Here is a 26,432-nt window from a genome sequence, read left to right on the forward strand (position 1 = left end):
GGCTATGCATGTAGTGGGGGGTGCATATGGGAAATCTCTCTGTACCTTCCTCTCAATTTTGAAGTGAACCCAAAACTGCTCTAAAACTGATCTTTAAAAAATTCTAAACAAAACTTTTAACAAATTGAATCCAATGATATATTTAAAGGATAATATATCATAAGCTAATGTGGTTTATCTCAGAAATGCAGGGTTGGTTTCACATTCAAAAATCACTGTTACTCATCACATTAACAAACTAACAAGAACTATATGATCCTCTCAGTACATAGAGACATTTGATAAAATTAGACGTTTATTACTGATTAAGACCAAAAAAACCTCTCAGAAAACTGAGAATACAAGAGAACTTCCTTAGCATGATAAAGAACATCTAGGATAAACCTACAGCTAACATGTGTCATGATGAGAAACAAAATGCTTTTCCCATAAGATCAGGAACAACACAGGGATGTCTGCTTTCACTACTTTTATTCAGTGCATTGAAGATTCTAGCCAGTGCATTCAGGCAAGAAAAAGAAATAAAATGGAAGAAAGAGATGAAACTATATTTACAACCATGATCACATAATAGGGGTGAGTAAACTTCAACCTGTGGGACACCTTCTTGTTTTCATAAATCAAGTTTTACTGGAGCACAGCTATGTTCATTAATTTACGTATTGTCTATGGCTGCTCTCATACTAACAATGGAGGAGTTGATTAGCTGCAACAGCATCTGTTTTGCCACAAATCTTAGAATATTTACTGTCTTTAATAAGAGCATACTTCGAGAAAGAAAAGGCTTGACAACCTTTGATCTATGGAGAAAATCTTATCCAATCTACTAAAAAATAGTACACAAAAAGCAAAAGCCATTATTGAACAAACAGGTCAATTGAACTTCTTCAAAATTAAAAACAAAAGAAACTACCATCAGAGTGAACAGGCAACCTAAGAATGGGAGAAAATTTTTGCAATCGACTCATCTGACAAAGGGCTAATATCCAGAATCTACAATGAACTCCAACAAATTTACAAGAAGAAAACAAACAACCCCATCAAAAAGTGGGCAAAGGATATGAACAGACACTTCTCAAAAGAAGACATTTATGCAGCCAAAAAAACACATGAAAAAATGCTCATCATCACTGGCCATCAGAGAAATGCAAATCAAAACCACAACGAGATACCATCTCACACCAGTTAGAATGGTGATCATTAAAAAGTCAGGAAACAACAGGTGCTGGAGAGGATGTGGAGAAATAGGAACACTTTTACACTGTTGGTGGGACTGTAAACTAGTTCAACTATTGTGGAAGTCAGTGTGGCGATGCCTCAGGGATCTAGAACTAGAAATATCATTTGACCCAGCCATCCCATTACTGGGTATATACCCAAAGGATTATAAATCATGCTGCTATAAAGACACATGCACACATATGTTTATCGCGGTACTATTCACAATAGCAAAAACTTGGAACCAACCCAAATGTCCAACAATGATAGACTGGATTAAGAAAATGTGGCACATATACACCATGGAATACTATGCAGCCATAAAAAATGATGAGTTCACGTCCTTTGCAGGGACATGGATGAAGCTGGAAACCATCATTCTCAGCAAACTATCGCAAGGACGAAAACCAAACATCGCATATTCTCACTCATAGGTGGGAATTGAACAATGAGAACACATGGACACAGGAAGGGGAACATCACACACTGGGGACTGTTGTGGGGTGGGGGTAGGGGGGAGGGATAGCATTAGGAGATATACCTAATGCTAAATGACGAGTTAATGGGTGCAGCGCACCAACATAGCACATGTATACATATGTAACAAACCGGCACGTTGTGCACATGTACCCTAAAACTTAAAGTATAATAATAATAATTTTAAAAACCTTTCTTTAAAAAATATTAAGAGAATGAAAAATGAAGCCACAAACTGGAAAAAAAATTCTTGCAAAAATCATAGCCAATAAAGGAATAGAATCCAGAATGCATAAAGAACTCTTAAAACTCAACAAATACGAAAACAACAGCATAATTTATTTATTTATTTTAATCTTTAAAAATTTTCCCAAAAGTTATTGGAGTACAGGTGGTATTTGTTTACATGAGTATGTTCTTTAGTGGTCATTTGTGAGATCCTGGTGCATCCATTACCTGAGCAGTATACGCTGCACCATGTATGTTGTCTTTTATCTCTTGCCCTCCTCCTACTCTTCCCCACAAGCCCCTAAAGTCCATTGTATCATTCTTATGCCTTTGTGCCCTCATAGCTTAGCTCCCACATCTCTGTGAGTACATATGATGCTTGGTTTTCCATTCCTGAGTTACTTCACTTAGAATAATAGTCTCCAGTCTCATCCAGGTCATTGCAAATACCAGCATGATATTTTAAATGGCAATGGATTTGAAAAGACAGTTCTCCAAAGATACAGATGGCAAATAAGCACATGAAATGATACTCAACATTAGTAGTCATTAAGGTAACGTGCATTAAAACCATAATAGTATGCACAATACACATCCATCAGAAAGGCAAAAAAAATTTTTTAATACCCAGAAGTCTATAGTGTGTGTGACAATACAGAGCAAGTGGAGCTCTCGTTTACTGCTGATGGGAATGGATAACGGTACAAATACTTTGAAAAACAATTTAGCAGTTTCTTAATAAGAGGATATGCAGAGGTATCAGGAGACTTTAGCATGTGATGGATATGTTAACTATCTCCATTACGGTGATGATTTCACAAGTGTGTACGTATCTCAAAACTTACCAAATTCTACATCATGTACATGTGCCCTTTATCAAATATCACTAAAGCTACTGATAGCAGGGCCACACATCTAAGACAGTGGCTGGGACACAATCAGAAAGAAGAGTCTGAAATGATGCTGCAGACAGCTGGAAAACTGAGATCTTTAACCTTATAGCAATGAGAGTAATAGCTAGGTTTCAAGCAAAAAGTCCTTTCAAGCAAAAGGACAGCATGATCAGATCTGAATTTTAAAAAATATATAATTATGGTTGCCTAACAGACCATGATTTAGGAAGGTGGGATAATAAGGAAAACAGTTCAGAAGTTATTGCAGTATTCTAGGTGGTGGACAATGGTAACCTGACCTTGAGGAAAGGCACAGGAGAGAAGCAGAGTCCTTCACATGAAGTACAGTGGAATTATCACAGCTCTTGGGCTGAGAGTGCATAATATACAATCATTCTCACTCTATTTTGACATAAGGCATCCTTCTGAGATGAACATCACTATAACACCTAAACACTCTATAGAGCAGTGCTAAGCAAAGTGTGCACACATTACTACAGGATACATAAAAAGACCTTCTATTTATGTAATGGTAGTGGTCCTACCTTTACAATCCACGCCAAGTTCTTCAATGAGCAATATAAACTTTTTGTAATTAGAGTAAGGCAGCTCACAACACTCTGAGGCTATTTCAGATGACCAAGTTAAGTCATCAAAGCCATCCACAGAATGGATTTGGTTTCTGACCTATGAAATAAATAACAACATATCAAAAATTTCCACAAATAATTAGAGCATATACTAAATGTAAATAAGTGGTAATCACCCATCTTTTGATATGATCAAAAATGTAGGTACAAGAACTGATTTTTGATTAAAGGATACCCTTATCAATAACTACTATTTTGTTCAACCTTTGTTTTAGGTTCAGGGGGCATCATGTGCTGGCTTGTTAGTGGATAAATTGCATGTCACTGAGACTTGGTGTAGGAATAATCCCATCACCCAGTTAGTGAGAACAGTATCTCATGGTTAGTCTTGCAACCCATGACACCATCCCCACTTTCCCTCTCCCCTGCGTGTCTTGATCCCATCTTTGCGTCCATCTGTATTCAATGTTGAGCTCCCAGTTATAAATGAGAACGTGTGGCATTTGGTTTTCTGTTCCTGCATTAGTAGGCTTAGGATAATGGCCTCCAGCTGAATCCATGTGGCTGCAAAGGACAGGATTTCATTCTTTTTATGGCTATGTGGTATTCCATGCTGCCTGTGTACCACATTTTCTTTATCCAGACAACTGTTGATGGGCATCTTGGTTGATCCCATGTCTGTGCTATTGTGAATAGTGCTGTGATTAACATATGAGTGCAAGCGTCTTTTTGGTAGAAGGATTTTGAGGTTGGGTAGTGTTATGTCTCTGGCTTTGTTCCGTTCACTTTAAGTTTGCTTGGACAATTCAGGCTTTTTGGTACCATTTGAATTTTAGAATAATCTTTTCTTATTCTGTGAAAAATGATGTTGGGGCCAAGCATGGTTGCTCATGTCTGTAGTCCCAGCACTTTGGGAGGCTGAGGCAGGTGGATCGCTTGAACTCAGGAGTTTGAGACCAGCCTGGGCAACACGGTGAAACCATGTCTCCACAAAAGATATAAAAATTAGCATAGTGCCACGCGCCTGTATTTCCAGCTACTTGGAAGGCTGAGGTGGGAGGATGGCTTGAGGGCCGGGAGGAGGAGGTTGCAGTGAGCTGAGATCACACTATTGCACTCCAGCCTGGGTGACAGAGTGGGACCCTGTTTCAAAATAAAATAAAATAAACATGACATTGATAGTTTGATAGGAATTGCGTTGAATCCATAGACAGCTTTGGGCAGTATGGCCATTTTTAACAATATTGAATCTTCCTATCCATGAGCATGGATCATTATTCCATCTGTTTGTGTCATCCCTAATTTCCTTCAGCATTATTTTGTAATTTTTATTTTAGAGATTTCACCTCCTTGGTTAGCTGTATTCCTAGGTATTTGATTCTTTCTGTGGCTATTGTAAATGGCAAGTATTCTTGATTTGGCTCTCAGATATTTATTGGTGTATAAAAATGGTATTAATTTTTGTACACTAATTTTGTACCCTGCAATGTTACTGAGGTCATTTATCAGATTTAGGAGACTTTTAGCAGATTTTTTGGGGTTTTCTAGGTATAGATTTATATCATCCGCAAAAAAAAAAAAAAAGATAGTTTGACCTCCTCTCTTCATATGTAAATACCTTTTATTTCTTTCTCTTGTCTCATTGTTCTGGCTGGGACTTCCAGTATCATGTTGTATAGGAGTAGTAAGTGTGAGCATCCTTGTCTTGTTCCAGCTTTCAAGGGGAATGCTCCCAACTTTTGCCCATTCAATATAATATTGGCCATGGGTTTACCATAGATGGTTCTCATTATTTTGAGGTGTGTTCTTTTGATGAGTTCTTTGTTGAGGGCTTTTACCATGAAGAGATCTTGAATTTTATCTAAAGCCTTTTCTGAATCTATTGAGATGCTCATGTGGTTTTTACTTTTAATTTTGTTTATGTATTTAATCAAATTTATTGATTTCCCATTGAATCAACCTTGCATCCCAGGAATAAAGCCTGCACATTCCTGGTGTATTAACTTTTTGATGTGTTGCTGGATTCAGTTTGCTTATATTTTGTTTAGGATCTTTGCATCCATGTTACTCAGGAATATTGGCCTAAAGTTTTCTTTTTTTGTCATCTGCCTGGCAGGTTTTTGGTATCAGAATGACACTGGCTTCATAGAATGAGTTTGGGAGGAGTCCCTCCTGCTCAATTTTTGGGAATAGTTTCAGTAGGAGTGGTACTAGTTTTTCTTTGTATATCTGGTAGAATTCAGCCATGAATCCATCTGATCTTCAGCTTTATTTTTCATTGGTAAACTTTTTATTACTGATTTCGTTTTGGAATTCATTCGTGGTCTGTCTAGGGTTTCAATTTCTACCTGGTTCAGCTTTGGGAGGCTCCATGTTTCTAGAAATTTTTACCTTTTTTTTGTGGTTTTCGGGTTTGTGTGAACAGAGGTGCACATACTAATCTCTGAGGATTTTTTGTATTTCTGTGGAGTCAGCAGTTATGTCACCTTTGTCATTTCTGATTGCAGTTATTTGGATCTTCTCTCTTTTTTTCCTTATCAACCTAGCTAACAGTCTATTAATCTTGTTTATTCTTGCAAAAAACTAATTACCAGTTTTGTTAATCTTTTATATGGATTTTTGCATCTTAAATTCATTTAGTTCAGCTCTGATTTGGGATATTTCTTTTATTCAGGTAGCTTTGTTGTTGGTTTGCTCTTGTTTTTCTAATTCCTCAGGTGCGATATTGGTTCTTTATTTCAAAATTTTCTAACTACATATGTAGACAGTAAGCACTATAAACTTTCCTATTTACATTGCTTTAGCTGTGTCCCAAAGATCTGTCTGCTATGTTGTGTCTCTATTTTCATTATTTTCATAGAATTTTTTTATTTCTGTCTTCACTCTTTATCCAAAAGTCATTCAGAAGCAGGTTATTTAACTTCCATGTAATTGTATGGTTTTGATATATCTTCTTGGTATTGATTTCTATTTTCATTGAGCTGTCACCTGAGAGTGTGGTTAGTATGATTTTGCTTTTTTGAATCTGCTGAGACTTGCTTTATGGCCACGCATGTGGTTGATCTTAGAGTATGTGCCATGTGCAGATGAGAAGGATGTATTAATATATTGTATTTTTGTTGGGTGAAGTTTTCTGTAGCAGTCTATTAGGTACAATTGGCCACATGTCGAGTCTGATCTAACACTGTAAGTGCATGTTTGACCTCTCCCACTATAATTGTGTGGTTGTCTAAATCTCTTTGAACGTCTCTAAGAACTTATACATCTTCGTGCTCCAGGTTGGGTGAGAGTATTTATTTAGGATAGTTAACTCTTCTTGTTGGATTGAGTCCTTTATCATTATATAATTCCCTTCTTTGTCATTTCTGATTGTTGTTGGTTTAAAGTCTGTTTTATCTTGTGTAAGAATAGCAACCCCAGCCCTTTGTTTTGTTTTCTGTTCACCCAATAGATCTTTCTCCATCCTTTTCCTTTGGGCCAATGGGTGCTATTACTTATGAGATGAGTCTCTTGTAGACAGTTGGGACTTGCTTCTTTATCCAATTTGCCACCGTGTGTTTTTTCAGTAGAGCATTTAGACCATTTATATTCGAGGTTTGTATTTCAAATGAAAAGGATTTAATTTCTCCCTTGCTTACAAAGCTTACTTTGGTGGGACACGAAATTCTTGGTTGGAATTTCTTTTCTTTAAGAATGTTCAAAATAGGCCCCCAATCCCTTCTGGCTTGTAAAGTTTCTGCTGAAAGGTCTGCTTTTAGCCTGTTGGGGTTCCTTTCACAGTAACCTGCCCCTGTTCTAGTCTAGCTGCCTGTAAGATTTTCTCTTCTGTGTTGACCTTGGAGAACCAAATGACTATGTGTCTTGGGGATGGTCATCTGGTGTAACATCTGACAGGGGTTCTGTGAATTTCTTGAATGTGCGTTTTCACCTCTCTGGTGAGACTAGGGAAATTTTTGTGGGCAATATCTTAAAATATGTTCTCCAAATTGGGTGTACTCTCTTCTAATCTTTCGGGATTGCTACTGAGTCATTGTTTTGTTCTCTTCACACAGTCCCATATTTCTCAGAGGTTTGATCATTAAACATTTTGCTTTATATTTTTGTCCGCATGTTTTGCCTTGATGGAGCAGTCTTCAATGTCAGAGATTCTTTCCTCAGCTTGGCCTATTCTACTGTTAATGCTTCCAATTGTATTTTGAAATTCCTGTAGGGAATTTTTTACTCCCAGAAGTGGAGTTGGGTTCTTTCTTAAAATAGTTATGTCATCTTTCAACTTGGATTGTTTTACAGCTTTACTTGGATTGGGTTTCAACCTTCTCTTATTTCCTGATGAGTTTCCTTGCCATACAAACATTGAATCCTGTTTCGAATATTTCAGCCATCTCCATCTGGTTAAGCAGCATTGCCAGGGAGCTAGTGTGATCATTTGGGGGTAAGAAGACACTGGCTTTTAGAGCTGCCAGAGTTCTTGTGCTGGTTCTTTCTCATCTGTGAAGGCTGATATCCTTTCTTCCTTTTAAGCTGCTGTCCTTTGGCTTTATAATTTCATGTTTGAGGGTTTGACTGTGTTGCAATGTAGGTATAGATGAGTGGCTTCATTTCTGGATGCTTTCAGAGGGCCAAAGCTCAGCTCCACACTCCTGTGCTGAGTGCTCTAACCCTAGGTGGTTGCAACTGGGCCTGTGGCTTTGTTCTCTGGTCTCTTGTGGTTGACCACTGGATGGCCTGGGGGAACCAAGGTGTTCCCAGACCACTGGCAAGAGAACTCCATTGGGTGCTAGGGATGATAGGGCTCTGGTGGGGCAATGGAGGGCCATGAATAGAAGCACTCCAGAGGGGCTGCTGGGGGCGGAAATGCTTTGGAGGGTAGGTGGGGATTCCTTGGGCAGCAGTGCCTTCAAGGGGTGGCTGGCTGCTGTTTCTAATTACTTTTTCAAAGTAAATGTCTTTACAATCACAGATTCTCTGTTTTTCACTTTACCTCTTATAATGTATCTTTTAACAATCATATTCATGATAACATATTTTTTAACAATACCTTGTCCTTCTCGTTAGATGTTTTCTTTGTAAGCCTAAAACAACAAACAGTTCATATCAGGCAAACAACAAATATGTAAAATACAAAGAATATCTAAAACTATTGTCTTGTGTATAAAATCTCTGTATTTGTAATGTATTTCTCCTATTCTTAAAGTTTACAGGTAATTTTTTTTTCTTCTTTTGAGACATAGTCTTGCTCTGTCACCCAGGCTGGAGTGCAGTGGTGCGATCTCGGCTCACTGCAACCTCCGCCTCTGGGTTCAAGCGATTCTCCTGCCTCAGCCTTCCAAATAGTTGGGACTACAGGCACGCGCCACCACACCTGGCTAATTTTTGTATTTTTAGTAGAGACGGGGTTTCACCATGTTGGTCAGGCTGGTCTTTACTCCTGACCTCGTGATCCACCTGCTTCGGCCTCCCAAAGTGCTGGGATTACAGGTGTGAGCCACTACACCCAGCCTACAGGTAATTTTTTTACGGGGAATGGAAAATATAATTATTTTATACAAGGGAGATTAAACTACAAACAGAAAAAGCAACATTAAGGGACAAAGAAAATATACTACTAATTAATAATACAACCAGAAATTAAATTTAGAGTAAGCTTTCTGACAGCCACAGCAAAAGGAAAAACAGGTTACTTGCATTATTTGATAAAAGATATATACCATTTTTTGTTATTGTCATTTTTGATGAAAACAAGCTATTTGGAAATATTACTTATGTTCTTATATGAGAGAAACTCCTCTTAAATGATATTACTTTGCTTTTTCAGGCCTTACTAAGCAGTTTGGATGCTTTCTTCTAAGCAATGTACATCTTGTAAAAATGTACTTTAACTCTCACAGCAACTATGTGAGGTAGGTAACATATCAGCTATTTTATGAAGGAAGAAATCAGGGACAGAAAACTCATGTAACTTTCCCTAGCCCATACAGCTGGTCGGTAGCAGACCCAGCATTCAAACCCAGGAATTCTGGCTCTAAAACATGTGTTTCACAACATGCCATGAACTCCATATTTATTTTCAGCTCTTTTTAAGTGATATGACTTTCATTCTATTTCTGGCCAAAACTATAAGTAATATTTTCTGAATCTTGCAATTAAAAAAAATACTAAGAACTTACACCTAGGCAATTTTAGAAACCTACTTTCAATGAACGAACAATTCAATTTTTCCTAAAGATCCATCAACAGGCATTCATTCATCTATTCAACCGTTTATTCCTGCATCCAACTAATGCTTCTTGAGCACACAATACATGTCAGTTGGTCCAGGAAAATATGGTTGTTATACTTGAAAACTGTATAATCTAAAAGTAATAATCCTTGATAGATCATCAGTAGCTTGCTTTTCTATTGTACATAAACAAAATCATCCTTTTCTCCCCAGAAGCCAAACAGCTATAGATTTGACATACCTGATATTTCTGAGTACCTCACCAAATCATAGCTATTTATGATGCTACTGTCAAAGGCATTGTAATATATACAATCATCAAGAATTATGTAAATACTATTTAGTATGACCTAATGTTTGTACATTTATTATTACGTTACTTTAAAAAATCTATCTACAATAGTTTAACTTTTCGGTCATCATTTTTATGTTCAATTTCATTAGAATATTCCATTTCCAACTCAATTCTGAAGGAACAACCTCTTACCATAAAATTATATATGAATAGCAGGAGGGAAAAGAATTAGTTTACTATAAATCTATAAATAACACTGTATCAAGCTTTCTAACGCTTAGACATGCAAACCAAATTAAATCTCATAAGCACGCCCTTCTCTACCGGATCAATTACAAAAGAATACAAACATACTCTAAAAACTTCTATATTAAAATAAAAGAAGAAAATACCCTTGAATCCCATATTTCTCTTCACTTATTACCCATTTCTTTATTGCCTTTCTCAGAAAATGTTCTCTCTAGAGATGTCTACTGTCATCCACTAGAGTCAGGGTTCCATGGTGACCATTTATTGAAACTGCTCCTTGTCAAACCCACTCATTTTTATCTTAATCAATCTTTCAGCAGCATTGCTACTGTTGAGTATTCTGTAGCTTTGAAATATTTCACTGTTCTATTTTCAGAAAAAGTAATCACTGCTAACGTTCCTTTACAGAGAAATAAAGAACTTATCAATTTTACCTTCTTTCTTCCTCATCTATTTCAGTTAAACTGCTCTCATCAGTCACTTGCAGCAGATCAAGAGTTATTAAATCAGCCTTCTTAAATACTAGTGAAGTCACAGATTCTGTTGTGGTCCAGTCTTCATGTTCATTTTTCTTTACTTCCTTCATATGCAAGGCAGGGACACTACTTCAAAAAATTCATTAAAAGGATAATGTTTTCTTTTTTATTTTATTTTATTTTATTATTACTATACTTTAAGTTTTAGAGTACATGTGCACAATGTGCATGTTTGTTACATATGTATACATGTGCCATGTTGGTGTGCTGCACTCATTAACTCGTCATTTAGCATTAGGTATATCTCCAAATGCTATCCCTCCTCCCTCCCCCGACCCCACAATAGGCCCCAGTGTGTGATGTTCCCCTTCCTGTGTCCATGTGTTCTCATTGGTCAATTCCCACCTATGAGTGAGAACATGCGGTGTTTGGTTTTTTGTCCTTGCGATAGTTGGCTGAGAATGATGGTTTCCAGTTTCATCCATGTCCCTACAAAGGACATGAACTCATCATTTTTTATGGCTGCATAGTATTCCATGGTGTATATGTGCCACATTTTCTTAATCCAGTCTATCGTTGTTGGACGTTTGGGTTGGTTCCAAGTCTTTGCTATCGTGAATAGTGCTGCAATAAACATACGTGTGCATGTGTCTTTATAGCAGCATGATTTATAATCCTTTGGGTATATACCTAGTAATGGGATGGCTGAGTCAAATGGTATTTCTAGTTCTAGATCCCTGAGGAATTGCCACACTGACTTCCACAATGGTTGAACTAGTTTACAGTCCCACCAACAGTGTAAAAGTGTTCCTATTTCTCCACATCCTCTCCAGCACCTGTTGTTTCCTGACTTTTTAATGATCACCATTCTAACTGGTGTGAGATGGTATCTCATTGTGGTTTTGATTTGCATTTCTCTGATGGCCAGTGATGATGAGCATTTTTTCATGTGTTTTTTTGGCTGCATAAATGTCTTCTTTTGAGAAGTGTCTGTTCATATCAAAAAGGATAATGTTTTCTAATAATTCTACAGACAAAAAATAATAAACCCAATTTTTATAAAACTGCAACTCTTTTCCATCTCAATTCATTTATTAATACAAAAACCTGTTATGAAGTACCAACAAAATACAAGGAAATGTATATTCTCTGCCTCAAAAGACAGGTAAATACACAATTATAATACAATGCAACATGTAAGAGCTGATAAATGAAAAGTTATTTCTGAGCACAAAGAAGGCTTTACAGAAGCAGTAAAATATAAGGGAAGCACATGAGGAAAAAAGTACATGAAAATCATCCTGTTTAGAGATCAGGATGTGAGCACAAAGACTGGGTACATGGCATCTAGGTGATTCCTAGGAACCTGAAAAGAAAGTGTAAAATAGAAAGAAGCAAAAAAAAAAAAAAAAACAGAGATGCTTTTCTGTAAAGTTTTAATGAGCAGAAAGCATCTGGTTAAAGTCACCTTCCACTTAGGAAAGGACTGACTGGTAGCCATGGTAATAAGTGGCTACCCAGAACCAGTTATACATCTACTCAGTCAAAGACCACTGGCCTCATCCACCAACCAAGCAATGTCAGCTGCTTGCTTTTGATAGAGAAACAATCAGAGACAAACTCACTCCAATCAGTGAGCCTGAAAATGCCAACCAATCCACAACAATCTCACTCTGATAACCATGCTGCTCCAGATGATATCAACCCATTTATTCCTTTAAAACTCAGCCAATTCTTCAACTCCACTCTTCCCAAAACCCTATGTAAGATCAGCAGCTGCTCCATCAGAAGAGACTGTGCTTGACCAGCACATCTCTCCTACTACAGGTGGAAATGAATTCCAACCTTGCCTCTTTTTTTTCAGTCACTGAAGGCTTCTAACGCTTTAGGAAAATGTTTTCAACTCAATTACATCTAACACCCCTATATTTTATTTTGCTTAATAAAATACAAATGAAGTTTGCAATTCCTTTGATCCACAGTACCATAGTTAAAGCTATCATAATTACCAGAAAAAGAATAATTTGTGAATAACCACAATATTGGGCTTTTCTCCCTAGACGGAAAGAGCCAACAGAATCCAAAATATGCATATAACTTCCAGATAAAATTGTCAAAATGAACCCATATCAAACTGGTTTTTAAGTAAGAATCCATTTAATGTCTAAATCAATGTACCCAGGGTAAACTCCATTCACTCATTTAATAAATACTTATTAAGTTGATACATACTATCTGCTAGGCACTTTTCTAGGCACTGAGGGTACAGCAATAAATAGGAATCCCACTCAAGAGTGAAGTAAACACACAATAACAAATATAATCGATAGGCAAAATATATAGTATGCTAGAGGAGAAAAACTAAAGCAGGAAATGAAAGGTTTATGGGTCGGGGAGGAGGGCTGGTGGAAATAGTAGAATGACCAGAAAGGGTCTTGCTGAGAATGTGGCTGTTAGGCAAAGACCTGAAGGAATGGAAGGGGCAAGCCAACAGGATATCTGAGGGAAAACCATCCCAGAGAGAATGAACTGCCAAGTACAGAGGTAAGTCTGGAGTGCTTCAGGAACAGCGAGAAGTTCAGTATGGTTGGAACGGAGAAAAAGGAATAGAAAAATAGACGTTTAAGTTGGAGAGCTAACAGGTCAGGTCACACGTTGCCTTTTAGATACTAGAACATTGGCATATATTCTGAGAGAAATGAGAGGCAATTAGGTTTTGAGCAGAGGAGTGCCATATATAACATGTTTTAACAGGTCCTCTGGGCTAAGAATTAATAAACACAGAACTAAGAAAAAGAAACAAGATCAACTGGCTTCCTATAGGATCTAGTCTGTTACACTCATCGAGACAGAACATGGTAGTGGCTTGAACATGGAAGATGGAAGGAAGACTGGCTTTTGGATATATTTTGAAGATAGGCTTCATAAGATGTGCTGACAGATTAGATGTCAGGTATCAGAGACAGAGAAAGAGAGAGGGAGATGAATCAAGGGTGACACCAAGGCTTATTGGCAGAGCAACTGGATGAGTTGCCATGTACCCAAGTAGGAAAGACTACCTGTGGGGAAGGTACGAAGAGGAGCATCAGAAGCCCAATTTTGGACCTGACAAGTTTGCAATACTCAATAGGTGACCAAAGAGAGGCGTAAAGGAAGCAGTTTGATATTCACGTCTGAAATTAAGGAGAGAGACCTGGGCTGGAGATACACATTTGGACATCATTCTCAATACACAGGGTAGTAACAGTCATGAGAAAGAAGACTGAGGACTGAGTGGTGGGACATGTCAATGTGTGAAAGGTAGGGGATGAGGAGAAGCAAGCCAAACAGACTGTGATGGATGGACTAGAAAGGCAGGAGAAGCCAGGTGAGGGAGCGAGATCCTGAAAACCAAGTGAAGGAAGTGCTGAGGAGCAGAGAGTTAGAGAGTTCTCTGTTGAGTCAGGCGTTGCCGATAGGTTGAATACAACGAGGTCTCAGAAATTATGGCTGGATTTATTAAAGTGAAAATCAGTGGTAACCTTGAGAAAAACAATTTTGGAGGAGTGATGGGAGGGCAAATTACTGGAGTGAGTTTTAGAGTGAATGGAAAGGAAATGTGAGCCCCTTGAGTAAGGCAGTTCTCTCAAGGTCATCATACCTAAGTGGCATGATCATGAACCATCTAATTTTCTTGTGGTTTAGCTGCATTTTTTGAATCTTATGTGAGTATACAGTCTAACACTTTGAAGATCTTTTAAATTAAATACATATGGCATTTAAAAAATGCAAAACCAAGGTATTATAAGTTTATAAAATTACAGAACTAAAAAGACTACCTGAACATTTCTAGATTATGGAAGCTGATCATCATTTTGCTCATATTTATAAATAAATATCACAGAAAGACTAAAAGTTTCATGGGCAGTATTTTGTGCTTGATAAAAGCCATTCAACTCTAGGATATTTTATCCTCATCAAATATACAGAGTAATGACTCATATTAAAATACTGAGTTCCACAACAGGAATAAAAGGGGATCAATGAAGGAAACAATCTTATTATAGAAACTAAATTTTTGTAAATTATATAATATGAAGTCATTAACGTGTATGTATTCACACAAGTCATGGCTTCCTGTAGGATCTAGTCCCAGCACTGAAGGTGTCAGGTGAAAGGAATGACATATTTGAAATTTTGACACACTACTAAATTACCATTCAAGAAGAATTTACCAATTTCATTTACCCACAGCGTATGAGAATCCCTTTTTCCTCACATTTGTCAACACTGGTTATCATTTTTTAATAAAATATTGATACAATTGAAAAAATGGTACCTCTTTTTTTCTGCATTTTTATGGTCAACAGGCAAGGCTGAATATCCCTTGTAAAAGTGTAAAATTTGTCAATCATGAATATTTGCCCAAATTTGGATTACTTTTATAGTACAGTAGAAATGATCTACTGTTAAATACTGCTGTAGGCTTACCTATCACACTCTTCCTGCTCTGTCCTAGGAATTTGCTGACCATCAGTTTTTCCATTCTCTCCTTGTTGAATTAACCCATTATCGATACGGTCATCAGTGGAGATATCATGTAGGTTTCTTGATGCTTCTGTTTCATTCCTTGCATGCTTCTTCCTGTCTCCCTCCGCCTTTAGTGAAAGTTTCATAGATAGGATTCTTGTTATCATTTTATTCATTGAAAAATTGTTCTGTTTTCATTGATTTTATCGCTTCACAGTTTAACTTTCACAATTTTAGTCATTAAAATATTTTGTGCTTATGTTATCATTATATATAGGATTATATATAGAATTATAAGATATAAGTAGCATAATTTTATCACCGACATTTGTATAAAGTTAGCTTCATTTCTGTGTGAGTGAATGCGACAGGATTTTCCAAAATTTCAAAAGGGCTCTTCTAAATTTTGTCCTTTTATTTCCATCCATTCTTTGCTACCTCATATGAATTTTCACCCATTTAACTGGGAAGAAACAGAAATAAAAAGACGAAGACACAAAATGTGTCATCTTCTGCCTTTTCCTCCTGGATTTTACATCAAACAGCCAGATTTAGAGGATGTGACATTTGGGGTTTCAGGAAGAGAAAGGAAGCTTTCCCCTTTCTTCACTAAGCTATTCTGTTTCCCACCACCTTTTATAATTCTTTTTTCTTTTGGCTCCTGGGATATCAAAAAAAGTGAAGGTGCTCACTGAAATATATATATATATTTATATTTATATATATATTTATATATATTTTTATATATATTTATATATATTTATATATATATATATTTATATATTTATATATATATTTATATATATATTTATATATATTTTTATATATATTTATATATTTTTTATATACTTATATATATTTATATATATGTTTATATATATTTATATATATAAACATATATATAAATATATACACAAACATATATACACACACATCTATATACATATATATATATATATATATATACACACACACACAAACACACACACCCACACAATCGGCCCAAAGGACACCAGATGAATACTCTGAAAGACTATACCATGCCATATACATATCAGACTGTCTAAAGTCAACAGGAATGAAAAAATCCTACAATCATCAAGAAGAAAGCATCAAGTCATCTATAAAAGAAACCTGATGAAACTAACAGCCAACTTCTCAGCAGAAGTCTTACAAGGCAGAAGAGATTGGGATCCTATTTTCACAATGCTTTCAGAAATAAACTGCCATCCAAGAATTTTCTCTCCAGCTAGAAAAAGCTTCATAAATGAAGGAGAACAAAAGTCTTTCCCAGACCAGCAAATGCTGAGAGTATTCTTCACCACTAGATCAGCCCTACAAGAAATGCTCAAAGAAGGCCTAAACATGGAAAACAGCTGTCAATGTTCATCATCATAAAAACACACTGAAGTGTAAAATTCACAGCTGGTGTACAGTGGTTCATGCATACAATGTGAGCATTTTGGGAGGCCAAGGCAGGAGGATGACTTGAGGCCAGGGATTTGAGACCAGCCTGTGCTATGTAACAAGATGGCATTTCTACAAAAATCATTTAAAATAAATTAGCTGGGTGTGGTGTGTATGCCTGTAGTCCTAGCTACTTGGAGGCTTAGTAGGCAATTCTTATCTTGCTATAAAGGATTACCTGAGGCTGGTTAATTTACAAAAAAGGAAGTTTAATTGGCTCACAGTTCTGCAGGCTGTGCACTAAGTGTGACATTAGCATCTGCTCCTGGAGAGAGCCTCAGGAAGCTTAAAATCATGGCAAAAGGCAAAGGGGAAGCAAGCACATCACATAGCAAGAGTGAGAACAGGAGCATGAGGAGGGAGGTGCCACACACTTTTAAACAAGCAGCTCTCATGTGAACTCACTTAATAGCAAGTGGATGGGCTAAACCTTTCAGGAGCCAAATTCTCCCATCATCCAGTCATCTCCTATCAAGCCCCAACTCCAACACTGGGAATCATATTTCAATAGGAGATTTAAAGGGGACAAACTTCCAAGCCATATCATTCCACCTCTGGCCCCTCAAATCTCATGACCTTCTCACATTTTGAAATATAATTATGCATTCAAAAAGTTCCTCTAAGTCTTAACTCATTCCAGCACTAACTGAAAAGTCACAAGGCCCAAGTCCAAAGTTGCATTTGGAGATGAGTTCCTTACACCTATGAGCCTGTAAAATCAAAAAGAAGTTATTTACTTCCAAGATACAAGAATGCTACAGGCATTGGGCAACCATTCCCATTCCAAAAGGGAGCAATTGGTCAAAATTAAGGGGCAACAGGCCCCAGGCAAGTCAGAAACCCAGCAGGGAAGTCATTAAATCTTGAAGCTCTGAAATAATCCTTTTTCTGACTCCATGTCTCACATCCAAGGCACGTGGTTGCAAGGTGTGGGCCCCCAAGGCCTTTGACAACTCTGCTTCTGCAGCTTTGCAGGCTGCAGCCCCTGTGGCTGCTCTCACATGTTAGAGTTGAATGCTTGTGGTTTTTCCAGGTGAAGGGTGCAAGATGCCAGTGGATCTACCATTCTGGGGTCTGGATGTCAGCAACCCGCTTCTGACAGCTTCGCTAGGTGGTACCACAGTGGGGACTTGGTGTGGGGAACCCAACCCCATATTTCCCTTTGGCATTGCCCTAGGAGAGGCTTTTTTTTCCCTGTGAGGACTCTGCTCCTGCAGCAGGCTTTTGCCTAGGCACCCAGGTTTTCCCATACATCCTCTGAAATCTAGGTGGCAGCCACCAAGCCTCCTTCACTCTTGGATTCTGTGCACCTGTAGGTTTAACAACATGTGGAAGCCACCAAGGCTTATGGCTTGTGTTCACTGGAGTGGCAGCCCAAGCTGTACCTGAGCCCCATTGAGCCACTGAAGCCAAAGTGGCATGGATGTGAGAAGCAGTGTCATGAGGCCGAGCAGACTTAACAGGGCCCGGGCATGACCCCTGAAACCATTATTTCTTCCTAGACCTCTGGGCCTGTGATGAAAGGGGCGGCCTGGAAGAGCTCTGAAACACCTTCAGGTCATTTTCCCCAACATTTTGGATATTAGAACTTGGCTATGTTTTAGTTATGATAATCTCTCTAACAAGTGGCTGCTCCACATCCCATTGTATTTCTCTCCTGAAAAGGCTTTTTCTTTCCCTATGACATGGTCAGGTTGTACATTTTCCAAGCTTTACACTTTGCTTCCAGTTTAAATACAAGTTGCAACTTTAAGCCATTCCTTTCCTCCTGTATCTGACTGTAGGCTGCTAGAAGCAGTCAGACTATTTCTTGAACTCCTAGCTGCTTAGAAATTTCTTCTGTCAAATACCCTAAGTCGTCATTCTTAAGTTCAATATCCACAGATCCCTAGGACTTGGGCACAATGCAGCCACATTTTTTCCTAAGGCATAACAAGGGTGATCTTTATTCCATTTCCCAACAACTTTTTCATTCCATCTAAGACCTGGCCTTCACTGCCCAGATTCCTATCACATTTTGGTTCTGACCACTTAACAAGTCTCTAAGTTCCAAACTTTCTCTCATCTTCCTGTCTTCTGCTGAGCTCTCTAAACTCTGCCAGTCTCTGCTCACTGCCCAAACCCAAAGCTGCTTCTGGTTTTCTGGTATTTTTATTGTAACACCCAATCTTTGATACCAATTTTCTGTGTTAGGCCATTTTTGGATTGTTATAAACAAATACCTAAGGCTGGTTAATTTATAAAGAAAACAGCTTTAATTGGCTCATGGTTCTGCACACTGTGCAGGAAACATGGTGCAAGGGCCACAGGAAGCTTACAATCATGATGGAATGCAAAGGAAGTGCAGGTGTGGCACATGTTGAGTAGGAGAGCATGGAGGGGGGAAGTGCCACACACTTTCAAACAAGGATATGTAAACTCAGAGCAAGAACTCACTTTCACCAAAGGATGGGGCTAAACCATTCATGAGGGATCTGACCCTATGATGCAAACGCCTCTTACCAGGCCCCCCTCCAACATCAGGAATCACATTTCAATATGAGATGTGAAGGGGACAAACATGCAAACTATATCAGAGGCCAAGGCAAGAGGATCACTTGAGCTTGGAAATTTGAGGCTGCAGTGAGCTATGATTCCACCACTGCACTCCAGTCTGGGTGACAGAGTGAGACCCTGTCTCTAAAATAAATAAGTAAATAACATAGAATAAAATTAACAGGATTTCTAAAAGCAGTTACACAAAGGGCGAGAGAAAGAAATCAAATGGCAACATGACAGAACTCCATTAGACCACAAACACAGACAGAAGGAAACAAGAAACAAAGAACTTTTAAAACAACCAGGGAACACATAACATTACAACAGGAATAAAATCTCACATATCAATATTAACCTTGGATATAAATTGATTTAATGTTCCACTTAAAAGATATAGATTGGTGGAATAGATTTAAAAACATAACCGAACTTCATGTTGCTTACAACAATCTCACATTAACTGTAAGGACACTTGTAGACCAAAAGTAGTGGAAGGGAAAAATATACTCCATGCCAACAGAAACCAAAGGTAAGCAGGAATAGCTACACTTTTATCATATAAAACAGACTTTAAGTTAAAAAAAGTAAAAAAGACAAAGAATGTCATTATATTATAATAAATGGATTAATTTAGCAACAGGATAAAAACAATCCTAAATATATATGCAACCTAAAACTGGAGCACTCAGATTTATACAACAAATATTACTAGAACCACATATAGAGATAGACAGCAATACAATCTGAGTGGGGAACTTCAATACCCCACTGACACCACTAGAGAAATTATTGAGACAGAAAATCAAGAAAGAAAATTTGAACTTAAATTGGATTTCAGACCAAACTGATCTAACCAGTATTTACAGGGCATTCTACCCAGTAACTAAAAGTCATACCTCCTACTCATCAGCACATGGAACATTCTCCAAAATAGACCATATGTTAGGCCACAGAATAAGTCTCAATAAATTTTTAAACATCAAAATCATATCAGGTATCTTTTGAAAACACAGTGGAATAAAACTAGAAATCTTAACCAAGAGAAGCATCAGAAATTATAGAAATATATAGAAATTAACATGCACTGGAATGATCTTTGGGTCAGCAAAGAAGTGAAGGTGGAAATTAAAAAAAAATTTGACACAAATGGCAATGGAAATATAACATATTAAGACCACTGGAATTTTATGACATTAAATGCCTACATTAAAATAATACAAAGAATAATAAATTAACAACCTAACATTGGCCTTAAAAAATTAGAAAACTAACCACAAACCAAATCCAAAGCAGAAAAAAGAAATGACAAAGATCAGAGCATAACTAAATGAAATAGAAACCAAAACAACAATACCTAGGATCAAAAAACCAACAGCTGACTCCTTGAAAAGATGAACATAATTGATAAAGCCCTAGCTACACTAACCAAAAAAATGAGAGAAAATTCAAATAATCAAAATCAGAAATAAGAAAGAAAACACTAAAACTGATACCACAGAAATAGAAAGGATCATCAGAGACTATTTATTATAAACAATGATTTGCTCCCATAGTAAAAAACCTAGAGGAAATGGAAAAATTCCTGGAAACATACAAACTCCTAAGATTAAACTAGGAGGAAATAGAAATCCCAAATAAACCAATAATGAATTCTGAAACTGAATTACTACTAAAAAACCTCTGAACAAATAAAAGCCCAGGACCAGATGGATTCACAGCCAAAATCTACCAAACATACAAAAAAGAGCTGGTACCAATCCTCCTGAAACTCTTCCATAAAATTGACGAGGACAGACTTCACACTAACTCATTCTATGAAGCCCATATTAACTTGATACCAAAACCAGACAAGGACACAACATAAAAAGAGCACTACAGACCAGTATCCATGATAAACAGATATGCAAAAATCCACAACAAAATGCTAGCAGCCTGAATCCAACAGCACATCAAAAAGATAGTAAGAACATCATGATCCAATGCGTTTTATTCCAGGGATGCAAGGAGGGCTTAAGTTAGGCAAATCAGTCAATGTGATTCATCACACACAAAATTAAGGACAAAAACCTTCAATCATCTCAATACACGTGGAAAAAGCATTTGATAAAATCCAGCATCCTTTCATGATAAAAACTCAACAAACTAGGCATAGAAGGAATATATCTCAAAATAATAAAGGCAATATATGATAAACCCACAGCCAACATCATATGGAAGAGGGAAAAGGTTGAAAGCATTCCTCTGTAAACAGGAACAAGACAAGGATGCCCATTTTCACCTCTCCTGCTCAACAGAGTACTGCAAGTCCTAGCCAGAGCAATCGGCAAAGAGAAAAGAAATAAAAGGCATCCAAATTAAAAAAGAAGAGATCAAATTTTCTCTATTCACTGATAGTATGCTCTTATGCCTAGAAACCCCTAAAGACTCCACAAAAACCTCCTTAGATTTGATAAATGAATTTAGTAAAGTTTCTGGATCAACACAAAAAAATCAGTAGAATTTCTCTACTGCAGCAACCTACAGATTCCACCCAATTACTATCAAAATCAGCGTGAGAACTGAATCAAGAAGACAATCCCATTTACAAATAACAACAAAAATAAAACAAAATAAAATACCTAGGAATATATGTAACAAAGGAGGTGAATGATCTATACAAGGAAAACTACAAAATACGGTGAGAGAAACTGTTGATGACACAAATAAATGAAAAAACCCATGCTCATGGATTGAAAAAATTGATAGCATTAAAACGACCATATTGCCCAAAGCAACCTGCAGATTCCACCCAATTCCTATCAAAATACCAACATGATTTTTCACAGAATTAGAAAAAACTAAAATTTGTATGGAACCAACAAAAAGCCACAATAGCCAAAGAAATCCTAAGTAAAAAGAACAAAGAAAAACTGGAAAATAATTAAAATTAGAAAATAATTTAAATTCGACTGTTAAAATTATTACTCTATGTCTAGCTCCTCCTAAATCACTGGATTATAATTAAGAAGAAAAAATAATTTACCTCGCCCTAAAGTAGGAGAGAAACATGAACCAGCAAACTGTCATTGTTTGTTTGCACTCAACTTAATTCATGATGTGTTTCAATAGGATGGCTGTAGTCAGTAATAACTTAATAATAATAATAATTTAATTTTACATTGTCAAATAACTTAAAGAGTGTAATGTGATTGTTTGCAACTGAAAGGATAAATGCTTGAGGGAATGGATACCCCGTATCCATGATGTGCTTATTTCTCATTGCATGTCTCAACCAAAACATCTTGTGTACCCCATAAACATATATATCTAATATGTACCCACAAAAAATTAAAAATAAATACATAAATAAAAATTATGATGTGTTAAATCTACCAAAAATGAATTAGTGGATGATTTGTAGCATTGCAAAGTCTTCTTTATCTAAAAGGATTTTACCATACGACACCTTAAAGACTGAGCCCTACAGTGCATTTAAGCACTTTTTCTAAAGATTATCAACTGGAGAAGAGTAAACTTTAAATTATTCAGAGCTCGAATCAGCACCAATCAGAAAAAGCAAATTCTTAAATTTTAATTCCAATGATCTTTCATAATAAGATAGTGTTATGTATCTAGATACACTCTGTGCTTAAATACAGTTTTAATGTATTACAAGGTCCACTAATGACAGTGGATTTTAAAATTAGTAATATTTACTGATTTCCTGCATTGAAATAAGTCACAAAGTTACTGTTTGTATCTTAACACCAAAGGTCCCAATCTACAAGGCATGACTGGGTTGATTTTATAAGCCCATTTTCTCCCTGAATGTAGACAACGAAGTGAACTAGAGACCAAAAGCCAAAATAAATATTTAATGTTGGCACTAATGATCGGCAATATAAATCTCCAAATTTTGAACTACTGGGAATGAGTACTCCTTTCACATGAATGTAGCTCAGTGGCCATTACCGTTCAATTGTTTATCATTTCTAATGCTAAATAGTAAAATGCAACATTCAGTGTTACATTCTTTATCATGTAAGGAGGTTATAAAAACGGAAAACCACATAAAATTCTAAAAATTGTTTGCCTCTATATCAAGAGTTAAACAATAGCTATGAGATACTATAGATTCTAAGAATATTTTAAAATTTATATATCGTTAAAAATGCTTTCAAAGCTAAATGTTAAATTATGATCTATTGATTCCAAACAGCTAGTGTGAAAAATAATTTCATTTGGTCTATGTCACGTCATTAGAGAAAGAAAACAATATAAAATCAGCAATGAAGTTCAAATTTTTACATACCTGTGGCTTGTTATTTTCACTTCCTTCAAGCCTTTCTGGCTCTTGCTCTGACGTCACTTCTAAATCTTGTTCTGCTGACAAATCCACAGTTAGTTAAAATGAACTACTTAGAAGAGTTAGATAAAGGCTAAAGTCATTATAAAAATAGATGGAAAATAACACATAGTATTTTATAAACTGAGAGTTTTAAATGAAGCTTAATGTTTAGTGAAATATTTATTTCTTTAAGAAATACTTCCAGTTATTCAAAACTTCAACAAACCACTCGAGGACACTAGATATCACCAGTGCAAGCCGTACAAAACATCTCAAAGATTTTCTCACCAATGTATCTACCCAACATAAATAAACAAAACCATTGGAAATGAAACAAAGTGTAAAAATACACTAAGAAAATCTATGGTAACACTGTATATACTGTTCTCTACTTCATAATAGTACCATTTTATTTATTTGTTTTCTTTTTTTGAGATGGAGTCTCGCCCTTTTGCCCAGGCTGGAGTGCAGTGGCATGATCTAGGCTCACTGCAACCTCCACCTCCCAGGTTCAAGCGATTCTCCTGCCTCAGCTTTCCAAGTAGCTGGAACTACAGGCATGCACCACCACGCCCAGCTGATTTTTGTATTTTTAGTAGAGATGGGGTTTCACCATGTTAACCAGGCTGATCTTGAACTCCTGACCTCAGGTGATCCGTCTACCTGAGCATCCCAAAGTGCTGGATTTACAGGCATGAGCCCCTGCGCCTGGCCCAGTAGTTCCATTCTTAACAACACACTACGCCTATGATCAATGATTTCCAGAATTACTGTAACCGTTTATACTTTTACCAGTGGACATCCTGCTCTGGATATCTGAAATGTTTTCCTCTACTATTCTAACCATTTCTTTTTCATCACTCACATTGCTGTGTGAAGTATTCCTTGATTCTTGCTATCTTTCCTCAGATAAACAGGTGTCTCTTTCCTTGGCGCTGCCTTAGTACTGCATTGATTTCTCTAGTATATCTTTACCACCTGAAATGTATATTCTTTCTATGCTTGTCTATTATCCCCTTTGTCCTAAACTGTATGGGACAATCTTTCAAATCATTTTTTCTTTTGTTTCATTTTTTTGAGACAGGGTCTTGCTCAGTAGCTCAGGCTGGAACACAACGGTGCGATCTCAGCTAACTACAACCTCTGCCTCCCGGACTCTAGAGATTCTCCCACCTCAGCCTCTGAGTATCTGGGACCACAGGCACGTGCTGCCATGTTCGGCTAATTTTTCTATTTTTTCCAGACACTGGGTTTCACCGTGTAAAAAAGGAAATGAAACTATTGGGTGCAAAAATATTTTATGATTTATTACTATATAGATCTGATCGTATACCTGATTAAAGACACTAAATTTAACTGGGGCATAAAGTAGAATACATATTAGATGCAGTTATTCAACAGATTATGTGTCCTAGTAAAATTAAAATGTATTTTCATGTTATTTTTAAATGACACCACCTTCCTTCAAACCAATATTCCTAGTAAATTGTTACTCATTAAAACAAGGTGATACACTATGGGGACACAGCCGAAAAGACACCATCTAGCAGATTCTCAAGGATATCCATTCATACTGGGAAAGTCAATTCTATACTACATAAAGTCACAGAAATTATTAAAAATAACTTAATTTTGGGGTTTGGAAGGTGCTTTTGGGGCTACATTTTATATAGTTACAACTGATACAAATTCAGACCTATGGAAATAAAACGAAGAAACCACATTGTGTTTGAGCAGGCAATCTTTACATCTTGCCTACATTTCCCCTCCAGTCCCAAAGTTCTACATGTAATCCTTGGACTCACATTCAAGTTTATGTTAAATACTAGCCTAAACAAAATTACTTGTCCATCTCATCCTCTTTGTTATTTTTATGTTGCTTTGGTTAAAGGAAGAACACAAATGCCCTGCTGTTTGGTCCTCTGTTTGGTTGTAGCTTGTATAAAGGGGGTGTAAACACAATACACACTTTGCCACAAAATGATTCTTTAAAAGTTACAACTATGGTATTACTAAGCCAAGTACAGCTACACTGGGACAGAATTCTCTATGCTTCACCTTCTTTGCTATCTTTGTTTTCTGGTAGCTTTGACTCACACAGGTCATGGAGAGTGTGATTCCAAAATACAAGCGCACCTACAGTGGTCATCTTTTCTTGATCTATTAAGTTCTTCTGCCCCAAGTCTGTGGATCCCAACACAGTGTTGGTCATTGGTGGAGATACAAATGGACATAGATCACCAACTTTCAAATTCTCAGATCTTTCATGAAGCTCATTACTAAAGGTCAAACTATTAAAATCCAAAGCTGAAAAAGCTGAAAGTAAAGTTTTCATTATTAGAATGTAAATCATAATACACTTTGACTAACGTGGAGAAATTCCTTCTAAAACAGAAGCAGTCCCATGTCCTCCACTCCCCCAGAAACACACCACTCCTGCATGGCTTATTGTATTCTACATGTCCTGTACTTGCCATTCACTCACATAGGTTTTATTAACGATCATCTTTGACGTTTTTCTTTTTTAGTGTTACTTACTTTGATTCACTCAGCGATATTATATATTTTGTTTTCCATGAGAAATTTGTTTATTAATAATAAAGATTCTTCAGGAATATGAACTTTCTTTTACTAACAAGACTTAGGTTTAACCATTAGACACACGATGTATCATAAGATCATGGGTGCTTAATGGGCCAGAGTTATAATGGCTACTGGAATGCATGGCTGTGCATGTTTATATTTTAAATTATTCAGCTTCAGTTTCTGATATAGTAAATATCAATAGATACAATTCACTTAAACAACAGCTCTTTGGAATCTGCCATCATTTTTTAATGTTTTTATCTTTTTCTCACCATGAAGAGAGTTTAATTAAATGTAGTACTGTTATAGCATGAAATACTACAGGAAATGTAAACTCAGCTAGAGCTACTTCTGAAAAT

General features: G+C 36.8%; 1 protein-coding gene across 1 annotated transcript in view; it reads right to left on the minus strand.

Annotated features, from left to right (window-relative positions):
* LOC115933524 (ankyrin repeat domain-containing protein 26) overlaps nt 1-26,432 on the minus strand; it is an 82,343-nt gene that overhangs the window by 43,452 nt on the left and 12,459 nt on the right. Inside the window, exons 6-10 of the mRNA XM_063697151.1 lie at nt 23,452-23,522; nt 15,117-15,283; nt 10,605-10,772; nt 8,445-8,478; nt 3,362-3,503 (exon numbers count right to left, since the gene is read on the minus strand). Coding sequence (XP_063553221.1) covers nt 3,362-3,503; nt 8,445-8,478; nt 10,605-10,772; nt 15,117-15,283; nt 23,452-23,522 — 582 coding nt within the window. The remainder of the gene's footprint in view (nt 1-3,361; nt 3,504-8,444; nt 8,479-10,604; nt 10,773-15,116; nt 15,284-23,451; nt 23,523-26,432) is intronic.

The sequence above is a fragment of the Gorilla gorilla genome, chromosome 14, assembly GCF_029281585.2.
Source record: "Gorilla gorilla gorilla isolate KB3781 chromosome 14, NHGRI_mGorGor1-v2.1_pri, whole genome shotgun sequence".
Taxonomy (NCBI): Eukaryota; Metazoa; Chordata; class Mammalia; order Primates; family Hominidae; genus Gorilla; species Gorilla gorilla.